The sequence below is a fragment of the Akebia trifoliata genome, chromosome 3, assembly GCF_017979445.1.
Source record: "Akebia trifoliata isolate Shusen 1 chromosome 3, ASM1797944v1, whole genome shotgun sequence".
NCBI classification, from domain to species: Eukaryota; Viridiplantae; Streptophyta; class Magnoliopsida; order Ranunculales; family Lardizabalaceae; genus Akebia; species Akebia trifoliata.
The window spans coordinates 55,864,785-55,886,864 of record NC_141377.1 but is presented as its reverse complement, the minus strand read 5'-3'; the positions used below and the strand labels follow the sequence as shown (position 1 = coordinate 55,886,864).

The window sequence follows — 22,080 nt, the reverse complement described above, 5'->3', positions numbered from 1 at the left end:
GATGATTTCTTCGGTGAGGAGATCATCATCACAAAAAATCAGCCCATTCCAAAACTTTTAACCCCATAAAAAATGGTTTACAAAAAATGGACGGTCCATGATTTTTCAACTTGTAAACATGAGGCTAGAAGTTTTGGAATGGGCTGCTTTTTGGTGAGGATGATCTCCTCACCGTAGAGATTATTCTCACAAAAAATCAGCCCATCCCAAAACTTCTAACCCATGTAAGACAAAAATGGTTGGCTAAAATGTTGGCAAAAATGTTTGGTGCTGAACGAGACCCATATCAAACATTGAAGGGTATGTGTAAAAATACCCGATATTTTAAGGATGTGATAAATGATAATCTGATACCCCCACGTGACATACTCAAAATACTCTTTTGATGTGAGATGTGTCAGAACCATTGTTTTTATTTCATTGGAATACATAATTGCACAACTTTATGGGGATGTGCAATTTGTGTATCTCAATGCATAAAATCTATGATTTTAGCCTATGCCACATTAGGAGATTATTTTGAGTACGCCACGTGGGGTGTCTAATTATCACGAATATAATTTTGTTAGCCTTCTACGAAGAATTGTGATAATCCAACTACCCCATGTGACACACTCAATCGACTCCTTTGACGTGACAAGTTTGAGAACTGTAAATTTGTATGTCTCGAGATACACAATTGCACTTTCCTATAAAAAAGGTGTCTCGATAGAATCATGTATCTCAAAGCGTATGGATTTACGATTCCTACACTTGTCATAGTAGGAGAGTGCCACGTGTGCGGGTAGTCAGATTATCACGACTCTTCTACAAATCTAAAAGAATTAGGATTATCATGGTGGAGGATTACAACCCTCCTCTCACACCTCAACACATGCCATGTAAATCACAATCCAAGAGATTAATGTTGAAAGAGTGTTGATATTCTAAATAGAAAGTATTCACTCCGTCGACACTCAATACTTAGCTGATGTGGTATGGACACGAAATCATAGATATATATATTTTTTTATCGGGATACATAAGTATAATAAAAAAAATATTATTAGTGTGTATCTCAAGATATTAGATTTATGATGTCCTTCCCAGTTCAGCGGAGTAATGATCCAGAGAAGACTTTCTAATTAAAAAATCATTATCCACGCCGAAAATATCTCGTCTTCCTTGGATAACCGCTTACGTGTGGCAAGTGTCGAGGAATGGGAGGAGGGTTACAATCCTCCAGCCTGGGTGCATACGATCAATAGACGCCATTGGCAAACATTAGCGCAAGTTTTCATTTGAGCGCCAACACGATAGGACATAAAGACAACTGGTACTGTTACATTACATACTTACATTTGTTTTTTCACTCAGATTTCCCCTAGTTTTCACTATCATTTTCGTCCAACTGCGAATGCGAGAAACCTTCCATCTCTCTCTGAACCATGTCCTTCCTCTCCAAACCCTCCTCTCCCGCTGCACCCACGGCGCACGATAGCCCCGATGGAGAAGTAGAGCGCCGCCTCCTAGATGCTGAGGATCGTCTCCGTGAGGCGATCAAAGAGCTGCAACAGAGGAAACGTCACGCTCTCGGTCTCCATCCGCCATGCGAGCATCCCGAGGATTCCTGCATCGCTCATGCGATCGGGAACCTCTGTCAGACTTTTCTCCTCTCTTATGGTGTGAGAGTTGGTATCGGCATTCTTCTTCGCGCTTTCAAGCTCGCTCGGAGGCAGTCTTACTCTTCGCTTCTTGATCTCAAGGTTAGGTTTTTCTTTTTGGGTATAATTTTTCAATTTGATCCGTGGAATTCGAGCTTTATGATGGTTTATTGGTGTATAATGTTGGAATTGTGTTTCTGTGATTGATAAATTAAGAAAGAGTAACTGATTTGCTTGGAATTAGGTTTGAGAAGCTTTAGATGTGTTGCCCGAGAAGGTATCTAGGTTTATCAATCATAGATTGATGTTGACAATTCGAGACTTAATTCTCCTTATAAACACAATTTTGTGAAGAAATTTGATTAAAAAGGGCCGTTTTGATGCCATGATTTGCGAGAACAAGAAATATGAACAAGTTCCATCAAAAGAAGAGCAAAGAAATATAAATTCAAGGATGAGAATGAGACAATTGAGTTCATGGTTACAAAACAAACACAATTTGGTGAAGAAATTTGATAAAAAGGCCCTTGTGGCTATGAGTTGTGAGAAGAAGAAACATGAACTTGATCGATCAAAAGAAGAAAAAGAAATATAAATTGAAGGAGAGGAATGAGATTGTTGAGTTCATGATTATAAAATAAATGAAAGAGGGACTTATAAAAAAAATAATAAATAAATAAATGGAGAGGGGGAAAGAGAGTTGAAGCTTGTTTATGGAGTAATGCGACTCAAAGAGGTTATTGAGAAAAGTGGTCTTGGCACAAGCCTTGGCAAGACCGAGAACTATACTTTGAATTACATAGATGTGTTAAAAAGGAAGCAAACATATACGATTTCTTTTACAAAAACTTGGGTTCAAGAGATGGTGAGAAAGACGCCTGCATACTTAAAAGAGAGAATTTAAGTTAGATAAATCAATGAATGACAAGTCAATATTTTTTTTTTTTTGAAATTATTAAATGAACTCTACTAGGGAGACTTAGGTTTCGGAGGAGATCAAAGAGCACATAAACACTTTCTTAAAATTAATGTAACAAAAGTCAACAGACTTTGCTTTGGATGACGTTAGCAAAAGCTTTGGATTCATATGATTATTCCAGTACAAGCTTGAGGTGCATGGAATTAGTTGATTAAGGATAGGTTGGTGCATTTGCTTGAAATTATTAAATAAAGATTGCATGTTAGTTTTAGGCTAGGAGAAGAAAAAAAGCATACAAACTTAAAATTAAGGTAACAGGAGTCAAAGAAGCTTTGGCTAGGATAACAATAACAAAGTCTTTGTGTTTGGATGGTTATTCTAATGGAAACATGAAGGTTCAAGGAAGAGGTTGGATTGGTCTTGTTAATTAAGACGTTTTACAAAATTCTAGAGATTAAGAAAATATGAGGGTAAATGAATCATACCTACTATCATGAGATTATGAGCCACTCTATGAAAACTATTGGAGAGAGTAATAAAGCAATTGCAAACACAAGAAACAAGGTTATTTGAGAACCAGTTCGGTTTCATGCTAGGGGGTTAAGCCATCAAGGTTATCCCCGTACTTAAATTGTTTGAAAATTAATGGAAACCGTTCAAGAAAAGGAGAATGTCCATATATTCTTCATTGAATTAGAGGAAGTATATCATTGTCTCCAAACAGTGAATTTGGTAGACGTCATGGAAAAAAGGAGTTGAGTTGATAAATTGATTAGGGCTGCCAATTTGGCCCACTGACCCACTAACCCGGCTCGGCCGACAAAATAAGGACTAGGGCCTTGATATTGAGCTTGTAAAGCTAGGGTTGGGTTCAAAAATTTTCAGCTCTTTAAATCTGAGCCATGCTAGGGCTTAAATGCTTAATAGTACCAGCCCTGTCCCGCGTTGAGGAAAAAAAAACTAAAAAGTATGGTAAGGTTACAACTTACTTATTGTTGCATCTAAACATATAAATGTTTACTAATTTAGCTAAACATTGAACTTGGTAAAATGAAATGGTTGAATACTTGAAAATTCATATTATTCGGAACACACATTGAATTTCTGATTGAAAGCTAAGATTACACATTGAATTTCTGGTAGTGGACCCATTATAAGAAAGGTGTTTGTGATTGTTTCAAAGGAATTGGGACTGGAGATACGGTAGAACTAGGTCAATTATTTTATGAGGTCTACCCAATGCTAGATGCAGAGATGCATAATAGATCAATATGAACATCTCGAGTTGCCCTGTAATAAAAATAGTTGTTGCTGATGCCTCCTTCTCCGCTCCTTCTTCCATAAATTGAGCTTAAAAAAGGAAGAGATAGGGGGGCCCTGTGGAGAATGTGTCTGAAATCCATAACAGAGTCCAACCACAATGACCGAATTGATTATCTTCATGCATAAAGGATAATAGATTGCCTAGTAGAAAAGATTCCAAAAATATCACAGACCCCCTTTTCTCATTTTTATTGCAATCTCGCCATTATTATATGATCTCGACTATTATATGTTGATTTCTTAGCTTTCAATATATAGAAATAGGAGCATATAGGCTAGAAACGACATCTCTTATGTCAGTCAATGGACACTACAGGGATATAAAACGAGGGTGGTAACGTCATTTGTAAAATCCTATTATAAGTTAGCTATTAAGAGGAGAGCTACTATTGTCATACCAACTTTTACTAATGCCGCACCAATTCCTATATAAATCACCAAAGAATTACACACAGTTGGTGTGGTGTTACCAAAAGTTGGTGTGGCAATAGCAACTCTCTATAAGAGAAAACCCTTATTCCCTTTGTTTGATTCTTCAAGATAGAATACTATAATATCAAACCCTACATCATATATAAAACTCTTATCTTAAAACCATTATTTTCTGTATTCTCACTTTTTCAAATCTGAAATCTCAACAATCAACTCGCAAACCCTTATGCTCGTTTGGATTTAATGTTTGGCCTTATTAGCATCCGATGTTCTTCCCCCCCATATGCAGCAACTTGTGTCGGAGAAAGATCTGATAGTAAGAGAGGAAGCATGTCGCATCGGGTTACTTTTTGGTGGTTTCACCGGATCTTATCATGCCCTTAGATGTTTCTTGAGGAAGTTTAGAAAGAAAGAGACACCATTGAATGCGTAAGTTCCTTTCCACATATTAATTTCTGTTGAATAATGCTGGAGTGACCTCAATTCACACTTTGCTGACATGGAGGTGTGTATGGAACCATAGATGCTTCTCATCAAAATATGAGTGAAAGCATCAATGGTTGTGTGCACCTCCATGTCAGCAAAGTGTGAATTGAGGTCAATCTTGAGGTTACTCCAGCACGACTCATTGCTGTTTTGTAGTTTTACTTTTAGGGTCTGTTTGCTTGCTTAGAATATTCTCACGAGAAAATGGATTGCTCATGTTGTATTGTGTATACAAAATCAAATTCCACTAAAAATTGATTCTTTGGGCTGGGGTCAACATAAGAGATTCGACCTTCAATTTTTCTTACTTTGTGGAAAAGTTTTTTCTGCAGTGGAGGTGTAAGGAATATTTACCCATGATCACTGGAAAATCAGGTTTCCACAGAGCTGATTTCTCGGTAAAATCCTGAAACAGATCTGGGAATTTGATTTTCCCTGTAAACTAACATTTCCTTAAATTTTAATTTATATGGTCTTTTATTTGTGGTTTTTAAGGTAAAGAATGCTTTGTAATGGTTTAACAACTGTTGATGCTTGATGAATCCTCTTCCGTATTCATGACTTAGTTAAAGGGCATGATGGAACAGAATTTTAGCAGGTTCAGTTGCTGGATTGTCTATTTTAGCATTAGATGATTCTAACCGGAGGCGGACCCTTGCTTTGTATCTTTTAGCTAGGCTTGCTCAGGTACAAGAATCAATTTTAAATTCCCTTTCACTTGGTTATTCTTCCAAGCTACCAAAAGTGGATCAGATGTAACATTTCTTTGCCCTCCATTCTGATCGTTATCTTTGTTTCTTCAGTGTGCTTATAATTCTGCAAAGTCTAAGAACAAGTTTCACTTTTGGGGTAGCCATTGGAGGCATGGGGATTCTTTGCTGTTTGCTTTTTCATGTGCTCAGGTGACACAAAGCTCAAATACTAATTAATCAGGCTGTAGTGAAATGTAGTCTAATTAACTCATGTCTGTCCATGCGCCCTTCTTTCTAGGTTCTTGGTCTGTTTATCTTGGACTGCTCAAGTCTATCGATTCTAGCATGTTTAAGTATTTGGAGCTTTCAAAATTTCGGACAAACAGTTCTAAGTAAATAATGTTTAGATTCTACAGTTTTATATAGATAAATATTTTCTCTTTCTTTTCTTCTTTTGAAAAATAAGTGTCAAGAGAAAGAAAAGAAAGAAGAGTTTCTTCTGGGTTCTTCAACTTGTTTATCAAATATAATCTTTCTCAATAAAAAGTAGAGTTTGCCCGTGTTGTAGTTCCTATGGCACAGGCATCCTCTTTGGGGTTAAGGGGGTAAAAGTGGAAGAAAATAAAGTTAGATAGGTATTTTTAAAAAAAATTTAAGGTTAAGGGGGGTAAAAGATGAAAAATAATAAAGTGGGTTGAAGTGGAAAGAGGAAATATGGTAAAGTTAGAGGGGTGAAGAGTAAATGAAATAAAGTGGGCCCCATGAAACTGTAGCTGGATGGGAGGTTTATCCCACAATTTGTTGTTGATGGGAGGTTTGCCCCCACAAAACTGTAGCAACTGTGGGTCTTACAATTGTGTTTTATTATATAAATTATATTTGTGAATCAAAATTTGTTTTGACTTCTATAAAAATCTTTGAAGGGTTTTCATTTAAGTGTAGTTTACTTTTCATATTGATTCAATTACTATTTCGTTGATCCATATTCTTCTTTCAGGTTATGTATTCCTTTGTAATGCGTCCTGAGAGCTTACCTAAATCCTATCAAGATTTTATCCAGAAGACTGGGCCAGTTGCACAGCCTGTGTACAAGGCTGTAAGGGACAGCTGTAGAGGTTTCCCTATAGATGTTGTTGCTTTGTCCGCTTACTTATCTAAAACAAAAGCGCCTGGCTTCGAGAAGTTGGTTGAGTTTCCCTCTATAATTCCTTGTTCAGTGATTCATCCAAACACAAAATCATGTTTAGTTCACAATGGTAGTGCAGCATCGGCGACTTTCAGAAAAACATTTCCACTGTACTTTTCATTGACATTCGTACCATTTGTTGTACTCCACCTACAAAAGGTACACCATGTCTTTCAGTTATGTTGGAATGTATTGTTCTTCTTTCCCTTCTTTAGTGTTCTTTTCCTAATGCCGCTGTTTGGATTTTGAAAAGAATAAATAACATATCATATTTCTCTGGTATCCATTTGCGTACTGCTTGGATGTAATTGATTAGAGAATTCTGTTTCAACTTTCTCATGTATCATAATTTTTTTTTTATGGTCCTATCTTTGTACTCTAGCAGTTTATTTTGCTCTTCTTGCTTGGTGTGTGTAGATTTGGTTTAGGTTAGACAGGTTTTCAGGAGAGAAGAAAAAGATATGAAAATGAAGAGAAGAAAAAAGCGGGGGGGGGGGTGAGGTCCCACCCCCTCTCTTATATATATAATGAAAAAGTAAAAGAAATTACAAAACTATAAAGACTACTCCATGTTTGACAACTTAATGAATAAACTTAAAAAATAAGAATATTATTAACCGTCGCCCTCACGCCAGAGTGTAAATATCAAATGAAGAAATGCATTCCTTTCGCCAAGCTGAAATAAGAATCACCTTTGATTGGCAACAACATAGATCACTACTTGAACAAAGTTAAGTTTGGCTACAAGGGGAGAATGTCTACCATAGGACTGAGCGTACCTTTTGCAACAAGGCGAGCTTTCAATTACTTAATTGTACCATTAGATTAATATTTGATGGTACATACCCATATGCAACCAAAACACAGACAACTAAACACCTTTGGAGAAATGTAAAATAAAGAAGCTTTAGAAAATAAAACAGAGTAGGGATTGTACCACCTAATACTGAAGAAGGTATGCGGTTAATCAAGAAGCAAGCAGTGAGGACAACATCCCCCCCACCCCCACCCCCCTCTAAAATATTTAGGGACACATATTTAACATATCAGATAAAAAATGCACGCATTCATACCAAATTGTTTTTTAATCTCAGCCTAAAATTGAAAAAAATAGAATAAAGTTCAGATTGATATGATCATGTTATCATCAACGGAATTAACTAAATTTCGAAATACAACCATAGTTGGAACCCGAGTGGGTCCCCAAATATAAGAATGACAATTAAAAATGAGTATCACATTATTGATGCACCCTAGATGAGAAGGATGCACAAAGATTACTCTAATGACTAGTCCTATAGTCCACGAAAGACAAACTAGATAAAGACAGGATTAAAAGAAGTAAGGTTTGCGAAGGATGGATGCCAAATGCTACAGTGCCACTGAAGAGGTGTACTAGATGTATGCTATAGTTCTCTTTTCTGGAGTTGAAGGTAATACATGCCACCTTCTTTACTTCCTCCACCAGTCATCTTCTTCTTTGTTAGATTTCAGAGGGGTAGAAAGTGTTTGTGCAATTAATGATTTAGTAAGCTTGCTAATAAATTTTTTTGGGAAAAAATAGAATGGAAGACAACTTAATTGAGTCACGAGGGTGTATAGATACCTGTCAAGAACTGTAGAAAATGGTCCATCCATTAATGGGAATGGTAAATGAAATGGAATGAATGAAAGAAGAAATCACGCGATTGTCCAGTCAAGTGATCTGAGAATGATGAGCAATAAGGTAAGCATTACCTGATCTAATGAAGGTAGCAATAGAGAAAACTAGAAAACTTGTCAAGAATGCTGTTGAATTTTAATAAACTTAGCATACTCTTCAGTTGGATCTAATAATCAACTCTCTTGTTGGGTCGATAGCAGTATAACCGTTGGAGTTCTTTGAATCTTAATGACGGGTTAATCCGATCCTCTTTCTCATGCATTTCTTAAGGCTTTTGGGGATGCCACGTCACATTCCAGATTTATATATCCGTAGTTGGGATTCTTCATTTCTTTGTGGCTACAAAAATTACTTAAAGCTATGGAAACAACAAAAGATGTGCTCCAAGTCCTTGGGCTGTTGAACAGAATCCAACCACACTGGAATGGATGGTACAAAGCCCTCCAGCTTTTCATACTTTTGGAGAACTTCCAGCTATCAAGGAGACGAAAAGCTATGTGAAGTAAAAGAAGAAAAGGTCGCCGACTGCTACTAAGAACCTAACAGAACTTTGAAAAATTTGGGTTCTAAATCCACTTCCCTTGAAAGAAGCACAAGCAAAACGATATTGCTTAGGTTACATTGACAAAGAGTTCTTAATCACTTTCTTCTATTTTATTCTCTATGGGCCTGAGTGCCTTCTCGTTTGCTCAGCTCCCTCGTCCCTTTTTTTTTAATGGTTACCTGGAATTAATACCAAGTTAAGTTTACTTGGAATCAGTTTACCAAGTATAGCCAACGTTAAGTGTGTGTGTGTGTTTTTTTTTGAGTCTTGTTGTTGGTAGCCAAAACTTAAGAATAGATTAGAAGAGTTCAAGAGCATTACATCCCCCATATTAGTAATTGTAATAACCATATGCTTGATTTGCCCACAAATGCTTGCCATGAATAGCCAAACACATGTCAATTGTATGACTTGTCAGACTGCAATGCATACACTTTTGGTTTCCTTGATGTCTTCCTTGGCCTTCAGTGTCACAACCTCCGCCACGAGATGTATCCTCCATTAGCGGCATTACTCATGGATGCTCTCTATGATGATATTATTCCTTATGGATGCTCTCTATGAATGTGCAGATAACTGAGCAAGTCTTGACAACACTACAACACCACAAAAATCTTCTTTTTAAGGATGAGTGGTCGTTAGCATTGAGTTTGTCCTACATACCCTTTAAGATAGAATAATACTCTTCCAAGTATTTATCTCCTTTTTGACCACTAAGGAGGTTTTGAAATAGCTGGTGAACACGACTAATGTTTTTAGCAGAGGAATACATCTCTTTCAACATGTCCCACATTTCTTTGCAGGTGTCCAAAACATAACTTTAGAGCTAATGAAAGGTTCCATACTAGTCCACAATAATGTCATAATATGGGAATCATCACATTCCTATGCCTTATATGTTGTGGAATCTTCTTGTGGTTTTGCCATAGTGAAAATCTCTTTTCACAGGCTGTTAAGAAAAATTTAACAGATTTGGCTCGTTGGAGATAATTTGCACCATTTAATTGGATATTACTGGAATCTTTGTGGGATGCAACTCTAAACTTTGTTTCGATTATAATGAGACTTAATAGCTAAAATATGAAGAAAGAGGGTGGTTGGAAAATTCTGAAATATTAACTTAATCAATTGCCTACACGGCTGCACCAAACCATCTATTTCAACACTCGTGAGAGAACTTTCAACACAATACAACTATACCCTTTTAATTTCCGGTTCATTCATACTTAAAAACTATGAGAAAACAATGTCTCAAGATACCTTTTTAATGGTTAGGACAAACAAGATTAAGATACCTTGGAGATTCACATACACAATCACTGTTACGATTTCTTTACTATCATACATTGCTGTTTTCACTTGTTTTTCATCAATTGCACCACGGAATTTGGAGAAAATAGTCAGACCCTTGTTGTTTCTTGACAGTAAGAGTATCATCATATCACTTGGTTACAGGGACAGGGTATGGGATCGAAAATTCCATAAGCCACTAAGAGAGAACATGTTTACGTCAAACCCTAGGAGACAATTGGATATGAATGCAAAAAAGATGAATATGTAGCATGAAAGGTAAAAAAGAAGAAGAAAGAAAACCCCAAACTCTCTCTCTCTCTCTCTTGTGTGTGCGTGCATGTGTGTTGTAGATTAGAGTTTGGTTAAATAGCTTTGGGGAGGGAACAAGAAAACGAGATGAAAAAGATAAGGAGGGGGTGGGGTCACTATCTTGGTTCTTCCCCCTCTTTTCCAGCTTGTATACTCAAGAAAAGAACAGAAAATAAATTATATTTGTTCCCTCAGTAAGTAAATAAAAATTAAAAAAATCATTCTACTCTTAGTAACTTAATGGCTCAACATTCCGATAAAATAAAATAAAATTCATGACTAAACTTGTGAAATAAGAATATTGATAAATATGGTGTGAAACAGTACATTTTTTTTGGTAGGCAGAAACACTTCATTTTATATATCTATGATTTTTTTTCAGTGTTCAATTAAGGTTTCTAGCTGTCACATTCCATAACAGATTTTTCTTTCCAGATTCAAATGGCTGTTCGATTCAATCATGCTGTTTGCTTTTTCTTGCATTTTATTGTGAGTCATTTCTATTGTGGAGTCTTGGTTTATTGAATTTCCAAAATGAAACTTGAAGTACACATGTATGTGAAAAGAAACGTTAGTACTTCACTGTTAGAAACACTGGCAAAATTATCTTCTTTATCCGAACTCCAAATTAATCCTGAATAATTGTTTTCAGGAGTTGTACTCAAAGTACTTGAGAACAATACATACTCCATGTCTCACACATTCAGTGGACCATATCCTATATAGAACTAGCGGATGCCCGTGCCTACAGCATGAGTCATTCACACTTTTGTGTCTTACGCATTTAAAAATCAATGACGATGATATATTTGAAGCACTTAAAACACTTATTATACAAGCACGCACAATTTATCGTACGTATGCTAACAATAAAAAAGAAACAACTATTCTATATAGTGAAAAATGGAAATGAAAGAAACTTTCCTTAGTAAGGCAAGTGTTTTTGGAAGAGAGTCAAGCCAGCCTGGTGACATTGAAAGTTGAAAATCACTTTACTCTACCCATATCTACCTTTTTTTTAACCTTGATCTCTAATCAATCCGAAGTAGATGCTTCAGATCTTTTGTTGGCATGTCATTGGCGGTTGCTAAACCTTTTTTTTTTTTCACCAAAAATGTTGGTAAAGGCAGCACACTCGAAGAAGGAGAAAGACAATTCCAATCCAGCATACACTTCGGATAGGACAATTGAAGGAGATGTTGAGTACAAATACATATGCAGCATACAATCTGATGCTGCTGTTCTCATTCATCTACCATTATTTGTTTGATAAGAGAAAGAAAATGGAAGAGAAGAATGATTAGGTGTTTGAAGCAAAGAGAGAGTGGCTTTGAGGCATGAGGTTGTGGGTTTGGAGAGATGTTTGGGTGGTTTAAGTGGGTAGTTTTAGGTTGTTTTTTTTTTTTTTTTTTGGTTTTAAAGGGAATTGATCTCTACCTTTGAATCTTTCAAACACAAATCACACCATGGATTGTGTATACGACTGGGACAAAAACCCTGTTTTGTATAATAGATTTGATCGTGGATTTTGTTTTAGGTGGGTTACATTGTTATCAAGGAGGGTGATGTATCTTGAGGAACATGGGTTGTGTATGTGATGTAGGTCATTGCGAACTCTTAGGGAGTCCTTATCTTTGCTTGCTTAATGAAGTCTATATTAATGAAAATTTCTATAGTTTTCTATGGATTTGTACTTTGACTTTGGAAGCATGACACACTGATCCATTTGGATTGTGTAACTACATGCTATATAATGAAATTAATAAATGTTATTACATAAGTATGAAGCAGACCAAATCATTGCAAATATTCATACAATCCTTCACTTTTCATGTTTCTTTGAAATTACAAAACATAAAATAGAAAAACTATATTGGAAGATTACTACCGAGAGGCTTGATGGGGGCTTAATAAGGACATGAGACCTTTACACCATAGTAACAAAGTTCGGATTTGGTAATTATTCAGTGGGGGGTTCAATTTGGTTAATTCTGGAAAATTTTGTAAAAATGTCAACAAAATTTCGGAGATTATACAAATTATTTTGTTGGCTTTCTTACCGAAAGATATCACCTTCAACCTCACTCAAAATCCTATCTTCTTCTTAATGTTTGAATGTTGAAAAAACTAAAATTTTGGGGGTGGGTAAAAATGTTATCATATTCCACAGTGAATTGAGGGATCATTGATTAATTCGTCAATTCGGTGAATTAATTGGAAGTTTATGAATTATTTGAAAAATTCGGAGAATTTTGTGACCATGCTTTACATAATGCCATCCTTTGTTGATCCTGTTGGGTTTAAGATCTCTAGGGTCACTATATTGAACATGAAGAGGGTGGTAAGTTGTATAGAATCATTATGTAGTTCAGCTAGATATAACATTATTCTACCTTAGAAAGCCCAGTTGACGTCGTTTAATTAGATAAGCGCAAATTGATTCTCTGTGAATATCATATCTTCTTCAGTTCATGGAATCCCCAGCTCGAACCAGCTGGCGTGCTGTTATAGGTGCTGTTCGCTCAACAACATTCCTATCTGCTTTTGTTGGAATCTTTCAGGTATCTAGTTAACTGATTCTCACATTGCATTTCCTTTTCTTTTAAATGTTTTTGATAATGTACTTTTATTTATTTATTTTTTGTTTATATGGGTGATGCAAGGGGGTCATATGTATGCACAGAAAGGTGGCAGTGAAGGACCATAAACTAGTGTATTGGGTTGCTGGTGGCCTTTCTGCCCTTTCTGTACTCTTAGAGAAGAAAGCCAGACGGGGGGAACTGGCGCTATATGTTCTTCCGCGAGCTGGAGATTCTTTGTGGTATATATTAGTAAATCGGCATCTTCTCCCAGATCTCAAGAATGCTGAGGTATTTACTTAACTGAATGGACCTGCTTGGTGTCTGAGAAGTGGTTAGGACCACAGTGACAAATATATATATATATGGGTCATGCTCAAGGGCCAACTATTTGGCCAACGTGTTTTGTCCTACGTGGGTTAGAAGTTTCAGAATGGACTGATTTTTGGTGAGGGATGATATCTTTGGTGAGGAGATCATCCTCACCAAAAATCAGCCCAATCCGAAACTTCTAATCCATATAAGATAAAAGTTGTCGGCCAAAAAAACTTGAACATGAGTACTCTTAGGGCACGCGTTGAACATGAGTACTCTTAGGGCACGCGTTAACAAACCCCCCCCCCCCCCCTTATATATATATATATATATATATATATATATATATATATATATATATATATATATATATATATATATTTTCATGCCCTAAGGGCACACGTCAATAAATAGACATTGGGAATAACCATCTGAGGGTATGTTGGTAAAAAAAAATCTTTTAAGGGTATTTTCGGTACAAAATCCAATTTCCAAAATTGTGTTTATTGCACTTTAATGTGTGCCCTTGAGGCACATGTTAACAAACCCCTATATATATATGGGTCCCTTTTGGCAGGCAACGTTTGGGAGACAACATGTTTGTCCTATATGGGTTAGAAGTTTCTGAATGGGCTGATTTTTTGTGAGGATGATCTCTATGGCGAGGAGATCATCCTCACAAAAGTCATCCCAATCTGAAACTTCTAACCCCATCAAAAGTGGTTTAGAATTGTGGACCATCGATTTTTTACCGTTAATTTGTAAATCACGTTTGATGGGGTTAGAAGTTTGAGATTAGGCTGATTTTTTGTGAGGATGATCTCCTCACCATAGAGATCACCCTCACTAAAAATCTACCTAATCTGAAACTTTAAAACCATATAGGACAAATTTTTGTCTTCCAGCGTTGTATCCCTAACGTTGTTTGCCAAACACTACTCTCTCTCTCTCTCTACATATATATATCAGCCCATTATGTAACTTCTAACCCATCTAAAGTGGTTTACAAATAAATGATAGTCCACGATTCTTCAACTTGTAAACTGGGGTTAGAAGTTTCAGTAAGGAGATCATCCTACAAAAAAAATCAGCCCATTCCAAAACTTCTAATCTGTATAGGACAAAATGTTTTGCCCTTGAATGGTCCCTTATATATATATTAGAATCACGAACTTCGTGAAGTTTGAAGTTGAACAATATTATGTTTTTGCAATTTTGTTTATGCATATCCTTATATTATATTTGATATATTAAATGTACTTTTTTTTTTTTAATGTTTTTCATAATATTTTTCTCGATTTTTTCCTGAAATTTATCCCCCCCCCCCCCCCTTTTTTTTTTTTTTTTCTTTTCTTTTCCATTTCCGAATTATTCCTGAACCCAACTTTGCACATTGGTCTCTAGTTTCATTGCACTTAGCATCAAAAGATTGAGAGTAAAATGATTGCTGGTAACAGGTAGTGGTGTTTGATTCCATTGGAATCCATGATGCCCAAAAACAACAGTTGGCGAAGTGATTTGAAAATTTCCAAAATCCAGGACATTGATATGGATATGTGCCTCCTACATGTTTCCTAAAATCTGTAAAAGAGTACATCCAAGCGTGTTTATAGATATAAAATGAGAAATAAATGCTAATCTTGTCCTGTTTCTGGTAGCAATCAAATGAAAGTAGGTTTTAAACGCAGGTCTATGATACTACCACTCATGGTTTAAAATTTCGTTTCATTTTGGTTTGTATCGGCCAAAATGTCTTGGAATTTCAACCTTCCGAGACATACATCCATGGAATCAAAACATTCATGGTTTTGGTTCCAAAGTTCCATTTTCTCTTGTGAATCTGGCTATTTTAAAGAGAACGATTTCGAATGGATTTGGTGGATCTGATCTATTGGATAGAGAGTCGTCTTCGATTTTCCAATCGCTGCTACTGCCACCTCAAACTAGAGAGAGAGAGAGAGAGAGAGAGAGAGAGAGAGAGAGAGAGAGAGAGAGAGAGAGAGAGAGAGAATCATTGGTTGGTGGAGAACATACTTGGATAGTCTTCTTCTTCTCTGTTGTTTTTAAAGATGGAGAGCATTCGAAAAACTGTGTTTTCAATGATGATATGCCCTTGACTTCAGTCTCCCTTTAAAGACTTGAGGGATTTAGAAAAGACTTCCTTATATATAAGTAAACATTTGAGAAATCCTTCTACATTCAAACTGATGACATACCCCTAGACCTAGGTATCCTGTCAAAGACTCATAAATGATCCGAATGTTTCGTATGTATCGGAATGTTTCGGTATCATTTTGATTTTTGAGAAACTTGTAACATTGAAATGAAATGAGATTTTAAACCATGCTACCTCTCACAGACTTAACCAATTTACTACGTTGGTACTTTGAAAGTGTGAATGAAGTAATTGCTACAATACATGCATGATGTATTGGAATGTTTCGTATGTATCGGAATGTTTCTGAAATGTTTCGGTATCATTTCGATTTCTAAAATCCCTTCCGAGGAAGAGAGCAACCCCCAAACCTCCCTTCCAAGGAAGAGAAAAGATCCGATGCCAAAACTTCATGAAGTCCCATTTAAAGTAGGAAATCAGAAAAATGTCCCTTTGAACTCTTTTGGCAATTTAGTAAGACTAAAGCAATATGTTTGCTTTGATATCCATAATTATGTCATTGATATTGCTTTTCTTTTCTTTTAGAGCTTCAGAAATATTTTATTGTATGTAACTCGTAAAATTAATAGTGTTGAAATATTGATTTAAACTAATATATAAATAATATTTGATTTATGTATTAGTATTTTTGATCTTATTGGCTTTTTATAAGTAAATACTTGAAGTGTGCTACCCATAGCCATATCCTATTGATAGTTTGGTCATTATAGACATCACTAGTATCATCGTGTCTAAATGCTAAAGATCTATCTTACCGTGTTAGATAGGGGTAGCAATCTTAACATGACCTGCGAACATGACTTGAAAACAACATGAAATTAGTGGTTTGAGGTTAAGCCCAATTGGGTTTGGGTTATAATAGGGTCGACCTATCTAACACGATTATTAAATGGGTTGTCTAGGTTAAGGGTTGCTAACCCACTTGACCTATTTTGACACGTTTAATTATTGTGTCATTTGTTTTAAATCATGATACATAGGAGGTATATCAAAAATCAACAATTATTTAAGAGTTTACCCAATAAGATATTTTTTGAAATAATTAAGGGCCAAGCTTTTAGGTTGGAAAGAAAAACACTTTCTTTATTAGTTATCAAGAAAAGTTTCCTGACTATGTTTTCTTCTGGCATCTAAAAATATGATCCAATGTCTCAAGGATGAGAGGACAAAATTCTAAGAGTGTTGGAAATTTTTTTTTTTGGTGGTAGAAATGGAACTGTTTTTTTTCTACATGAGATTAGAATTTTACTAAACAAGTGCATGGGTTGGGTCAGGTTACCTATTTAATAAATTCGTTGGTGTGAGTTTAAATATTTGACATGATTATTAAATGGGCTGGGTAAAAATACCCTTACCTCAAAATGACACGAACACAACACAACCCGACCCATTGGCACACCTAGTGTTAGACAACAAAAAACCAAGAGGTCCGATGGTTCATAGGGTGCCTTTATAATCTCATATGTGTCGTATTTGCATTTTTCTTCTTTTTTTTGTTGTTGAATTTTCATGCAATATTGCCAATAAAGTGATCTAGTATTGATTGATGAGCTTCCATAGTACGTAAATGCGCATTTTAATGTGTTCTCAAATACAATAATGATAACTCTATATCTAATATATTCTTAAATCAAGCAGGTGGCCCTTTTCTGTATGTGTATGGGAGGAATCATGTATTATTTAGAGCATGAACCTGACACTATGGCCACGTTACTCAGAAGCCTGATTCGTCGCTTCCTTGCTAGTAGGATCAGCAATCCTGGACTATCTTCCAATCGAAATGCGTCCTACTTATACCTACAAAAACTTGAATCCATAAAGAAACCAAAATTACAAGATAGCCAAGAGACGGAAGCTTCAGTGTCTGAAAAGTACAATCTTGAATCCATTCCTGGACTCTAAGGTACCTCGCCAATTGATTGTGCTACATCCACATGAGAACAAGCTGAGAAATTTCTTACTTTCTGTCTTATTCATTTGCAATTTGTTAGCAGTGGAAGGAATTCCACTCTATTTATCAAAACTCAAAAGTTGGATATTGCTGTTGATCTATTTTTCACCAAGCAGCAACTCCTCTCGGATTTATCCAACTTGAGATTCAATGGGTTGTGCAGATGCCTAGCTCGCTGGGCTAGCCTCTCGTTTTGGGTACAAAATATTGTGATGGCAATTTATTGCAGTATCAATTAATATTTGGACATATTTTTCACAATTTTTGGTCTGGATGAGAAGATATTGTTTGCTGCTCTGCTTATTACAAGACATGTTACCAAGGGAAGGTGAGTTAGAGAATTGTGTTGAAATAATAATAATAATAAAAATAAATAAAAACGAAATTGAAAAAATATTACTCATCCAAAAATTACATATATTACTTATGACTTGAAAAATGGGGAAGAATTGTGCAAGTGGAACTCGGAACTTTTTGAAATTATGAAAATAGGTACATTTGCAAAATATTAACAAAAGATTTGATATACTTTCTATTTCTACTTTAATTTTTATGAAAGTAACATTCGTATGAAATGACTACTTTGTTAACATTACCCTTATACCTCTAATTGTGAACTAAATAAAATATCTGATTTTTACATCAAATTTTCAGGTGTATGATCCACCTGAAAATTTGTTTGACAGACAAAAAACTGAAGATGGAGAGTGAAAGATTCAGGTGTTTGACAGTCAAAGAACCGAAGATGCAGAGTGAAAGATGATGCACCTTTTCCTAAAACGGCGGCATATTCATGGAATACTTTTGTAATTTTGAAAATTAAGCAACGTGATTATAGTTAATGCCTTACAATTGCTTGGTTTGTTTCTACCAAAATGATCTTGATATAATAAATTTAAAGGTTTTGTCAGGGAGCACGGTAAATACACCTTGGGAATAAGAATATAAGGGTATTTTGGTAAAAAATGCATTCTTTTAAGGGATTTTTTAAATCATATAAAATCCAATTTCCTAAGTGTAATTATTGTGAAAAAGGAAATGGTTCTATAAGTAATTATGGACCTGTATTGACATCAAATTAACACACATGGACATCATCTGGTTGCTAAGACCTTCACGAATGATGGTGTTAAGGTTGAGATTAACTTGTAGCATTGACTCTTGATTGCAATATGACTTTAAAAATAAAAAATGCAATGATAAATAATACCCAATCACATGCAACGTAGATACCGTATAATCCATAGGAGTTCATCCAACTCAGTAGATAAAGTGGGGATCGATCATTCATCTTCTCTAGGACTTCATAGCAAACTGCTTTTGAATGGGACTGTTATACATTTCCTTCATCCACAATATATTTAAGGACCTATTGGATTTTCATTTTTTGTGCCCCTAAAAGTAAGCTTAGAAGTTCTTTTCTAATTAATCGCATTTTTAGTTCAAATGTGAGAGAATGGTATTCGATTCTAAGTCTTTCTCTCTTTCTTTTACTTTCATGTATTTCATTGATTGCATCTTTTATATAAGTTAGAAATTTGGGTCTATGCGATGTTTTCAGGCTGCAGCTAATGAATTCTAATTTTGTTTAAAAAAATTGGATTTAAGTTGGGCAATGGAAAGGTGTACCAAGATATATGACAAAATACACCATAGCATTGATATAGTATATCTAATGCATATTACTATAATGCATACATCTTTTCTGTATCAGAACCGAGTTTGTGCAAGATTTACTAAATCTAAATGAAATATATGATGTTGCATTTTGTTTAATGTACCATATTGAAATGAAGGAGAAAAAAAAGAACTAGGTGTAAATACCCCAAATTGAACGTGCCCTTGCAAGAAAATGGTTCTAGGACCTTAAGTGACGCGCATTGCCAACTGCAAAACCCAATGGCAAGAGTTGGAAGGTTTTGGCCTAAATCTTTTTTCAAGTTTAAATACAAACTCAAAAGCCCAAATTATGCCAACTTGGCTAATGAGCCCTTTGTCCTTTCAAAAAAGGAGACATGGCACATTTCCATTTGTCCTTTGAAAAGTTTATGCTACTTGGCAAAGTCTCGGCCCGGCTTGAATGAGTTTTATCAACTCGGATGAGATTTTCAAAATATCAACCAAGTCATCTTGTTTGTCTCACGAGATTCACCAATGGTGAGACGCCACGTTCATCCGTCTTTCTCATCAAAGATACATAGATGACTTGCCTGACTCATCTTGATTTCAGATGAGATTTAAAACCATGGGTTAAATAGATCAGTGTTTTGAGTTTTATGCATATAGATGAAGGTGATATAGGATAAATCTTTATGTATTTTTAATTAATTTTTTTTATAAAAACATAACCAGTCCAATCAAAGTGAATCTTGATCCAACCGTGGTCAGATTTAGCTTTTAAATCTTTTTGAGTTGTGCTGCACTGCCTTCTTTGGGGACACTGCGCTAACATAACAGTGCACAGATATACATAGGTTTCATTCAACGAGTTCAAATTAAAAAATCGACGGTCCTCTATGCACGCCATGTCAGCACAGTGTTGAACAAAGGCAGTCCAGCATTTTCCAAATCTTTTTCCTATCTATGGTTCACTACAGACTGCCATTTCAGCACAGTGTTGAGCGCAGTGTCGAAGGAAGTCAGTTCAGCATTTCCCTGTTGAAAATGGAAGATTTAAAATTACAATTCAATGGAAAAGATTAACTTTATTTTGTAATTTTTTTTCAAAGCTCTCAGAATTTTGTTCTCTATATCCCTTTGGCATCGTGTTTTTGATTCCATAAGTCAGGAAACTTTACTTTTATAGTAAGGAAGGTATTTTTCTATTCAAGTTTCAAAGATTGAAGCCTTATGAGAACCTGCTTTAGCTTTGTTGAAATAAGCTTAAATGAAAACCTGCTTTATTATTTATAGTTTTTAAGAGGTAAGAGTTGTTATTGGCTGATTATAATTATTGCATTATTGCATTATTGGATCTTTACAAGTAGTTATGGACGAGAGATTGATGGACGCTGGTCAAACAGGTGATATTGATGCTTTTTATTTATTACTTAGGGAAAATCCCTTTGTTCTTGGTTATCTTGATCAGTTCCCATTTGTTGTTACTCCTTTACATTGCTGTACTACATGAAAATACCCAATTTGCTATGGAACTCCTAAGGTTGAAGCCTTCATTTACTAGAAAGCTAAATGAAGATGTATTTGGCCCAATCCACCTAGCTTCAACACATGGGAATGTAGAAATGGTGAGAAAACTCATAGGTATCGATGATGATCTTAATTTGCTGAAGGGTTGAAAGGGGAATACTCCTCTTCATTGTCCGACTATAGCTGGAAAAATTGATGTTATCAATGAATCACTCTCCACTTGCCCAAAATCTCAGGAAGAGTTGACAGTTGATGATGAGACTGCTCTTCATTTTGCCGTAAAAACCATCAGTTAGAAGTATTTGGAGGGTTACTAAACTGGAAGGATGAGAAAGACAATACTGTCTTGCATTTAGCAATATCCACAAATATACCCCAGGCAAGCTATGATTTTATTTGCACTAAATTTGCTAGAAAATATTATGTTAGAATCAGTATCGTACATATTACTGATCAACTCTTAATTTGCAGTTTGTGGAAACATAGGTAAAAATCAATAATACTTGTTACCCACCATTGGACATGAATGCGGAGAATGAGAGTGGGTTGACAGCTTTAGACATATTGCAGCAACTTCGACCGAGAGAATCAGACACCATGGAAATTAAAGAGATGCTTCGTAGGGAATGCAATACCTCTCGCATATCAAAACTTGCTCGGTACTATTTCCATAAACTAAAGGACTACACAGAGGGGTTGGTAAGAGAACTTCCAGATGAAGTTCGCAATGCTTTATTGGTGGTGGCCGTACTGATCACAACAGTGACATACCAAGCTGCACTCTCTCCTCCAGGTGGTGTTCGGCAAGATACTAAACCACCAACAATTATTAACAATAGCACAAACACCACCCACATTCAAGAAGAACCATCACACTATGCTGGGCAAGTGATTGTCGAGTCATACTTACACACTATCTTCATCTATTTAAATTCTAGGGGTTTTTTTTTTTTTTTAAATTTCTATGGCTATGATTTCAATCCTCACAGTGAGGTTACCTTTCCACTTCCCAGCACTAATATTATTGTTGTCAATGACATCCAATCGTTTGGGGTCTATAGTTGTTATCTTGCCAAGAGGAATAGGCAATATGCTCCAATTTAAATGTCTTGCTCCCGTTGTTCCTATTCTCCCTTTGGTTGTTGGGTTCCTCCTTTACCTGATTTCGAAATTTGTCCTACGTATTAAGATGAAAAGTTCCAAGTAGATAGCTTGCATTTAATTTGTACCTGTCAACAATGTTATTGTTCTTATTTTAAATTACGTGTAAGACCTGATATTATTTCAATGAACGAGTACGAGTGTTCAATTTATCTTTTTTTTTTTTTTTGGGTTCAATTCTATTATGGCATTTCACTATTATTTCTAATATCTCTGGCATTCTGTACTATTTTGCTAATATTTTCTTTCTGAGTTCGGATT

General features: G+C 35.6%; 2 protein-coding genes across 3 annotated transcripts; both read left to right on the top strand.

The window, feature by feature from the left end:
• The first annotated feature begins 1,152 nt into the window (after positions 1-1,152).
• LOC147408168 (uncharacterized) lies at positions 1,153-18,421 on the top strand. Of its 2 annotated transcripts, XM_086437034.1 has the most exons (9): positions 1,153-1,745; positions 4,607-4,746; positions 5,391-5,490; positions 5,607-5,705; positions 6,493-6,840; positions 12,959-13,051; positions 13,154-13,360; positions 17,199-17,463; positions 18,166-18,421. In XM_086437034.1, the coding sequence occupies exons 1-8, from the start codon at positions 1,428-1,430 to the stop codon at positions 17,460-17,462; spliced, it is 1,569 nt and encodes a 522-aa protein (XP_086293160.1). In that variant the 5' UTR covers positions 1,153-1,427; the 3' UTR covers position 17,463; positions 18,166-18,421. The 2 variants fall into 2 exon arrangements, with proteins under 2 accessions (XP_086293160.1, XP_086293159.1); XM_086437033.1 differs by lacking the exon at positions 18,166-18,421 and having other exon boundaries at positions 1,155-1,745; positions 17,199-17,772.
• Positions 18,422-20,500: 2,079 nt separating this feature from the next.
• LOC147408167 (uncharacterized) lies at positions 20,501-21,762 on the top strand. Its single transcript, XM_086432671.1, has 3 exons — positions 20,501-20,630; positions 20,842-20,936; positions 21,145-21,762. Exons 1-3 carry the CDS (start codon positions 20,501-20,503, stop codon positions 21,760-21,762), a joined length of 843 nt encoding a protein of 280 aa, XP_086288797.1.
• Positions 21,763-22,080: the final 318 nt, after the last annotated feature.

What these genes read in the sequence shown, in the direction of transcription:
- LOC147408168 (XM_086437034.1), top strand. Translation starts at nt 1,428, where the DNA reads ATGTCCTTCCTCTCCAAACCCTCCTCTCCCGCTGCACCCACGGCGCAC. An exon ending in CTTCGCTTCTTGATCTCAAG is followed by an intron (nt 1,746 to 4,606) that starts GTTAGGTTTTTC and finishes CCCCATATGCAG; the next exon opens with CAACTTGTGTCGGAGAAAGA. An exon ending in AAAGAGACACCATTGAATGC is followed by an intron (nt 4,747 to 5,390) that starts GTAAGTTCCTTT and finishes ATGATGGAACAG; the next exon opens with AATTTTAGCAGGTTCAGTTG.
- LOC147408167 (XM_086432671.1), top strand. Translation starts at nt 20,501, where the DNA reads ATGGACGAGAGATTGATGGACGCTGGTCAAACAGGTGATATTGATGCT. An exon ending in TGTTACTCCTTTACATTGCT is followed by an intron (nt 20,631 to 20,841) that starts GTACTACATGAA and finishes GTCCGACTATAG; the next exon opens with CTGGAAAAATTGATGTTATC. An exon ending in AGACTGCTCTTCATTTTGCC is followed by an intron (nt 20,937 to 21,144) that starts GTAAAAACCATC and finishes GTGGAAACATAG; the next exon opens with GTAAAAATCAATAATACTTG.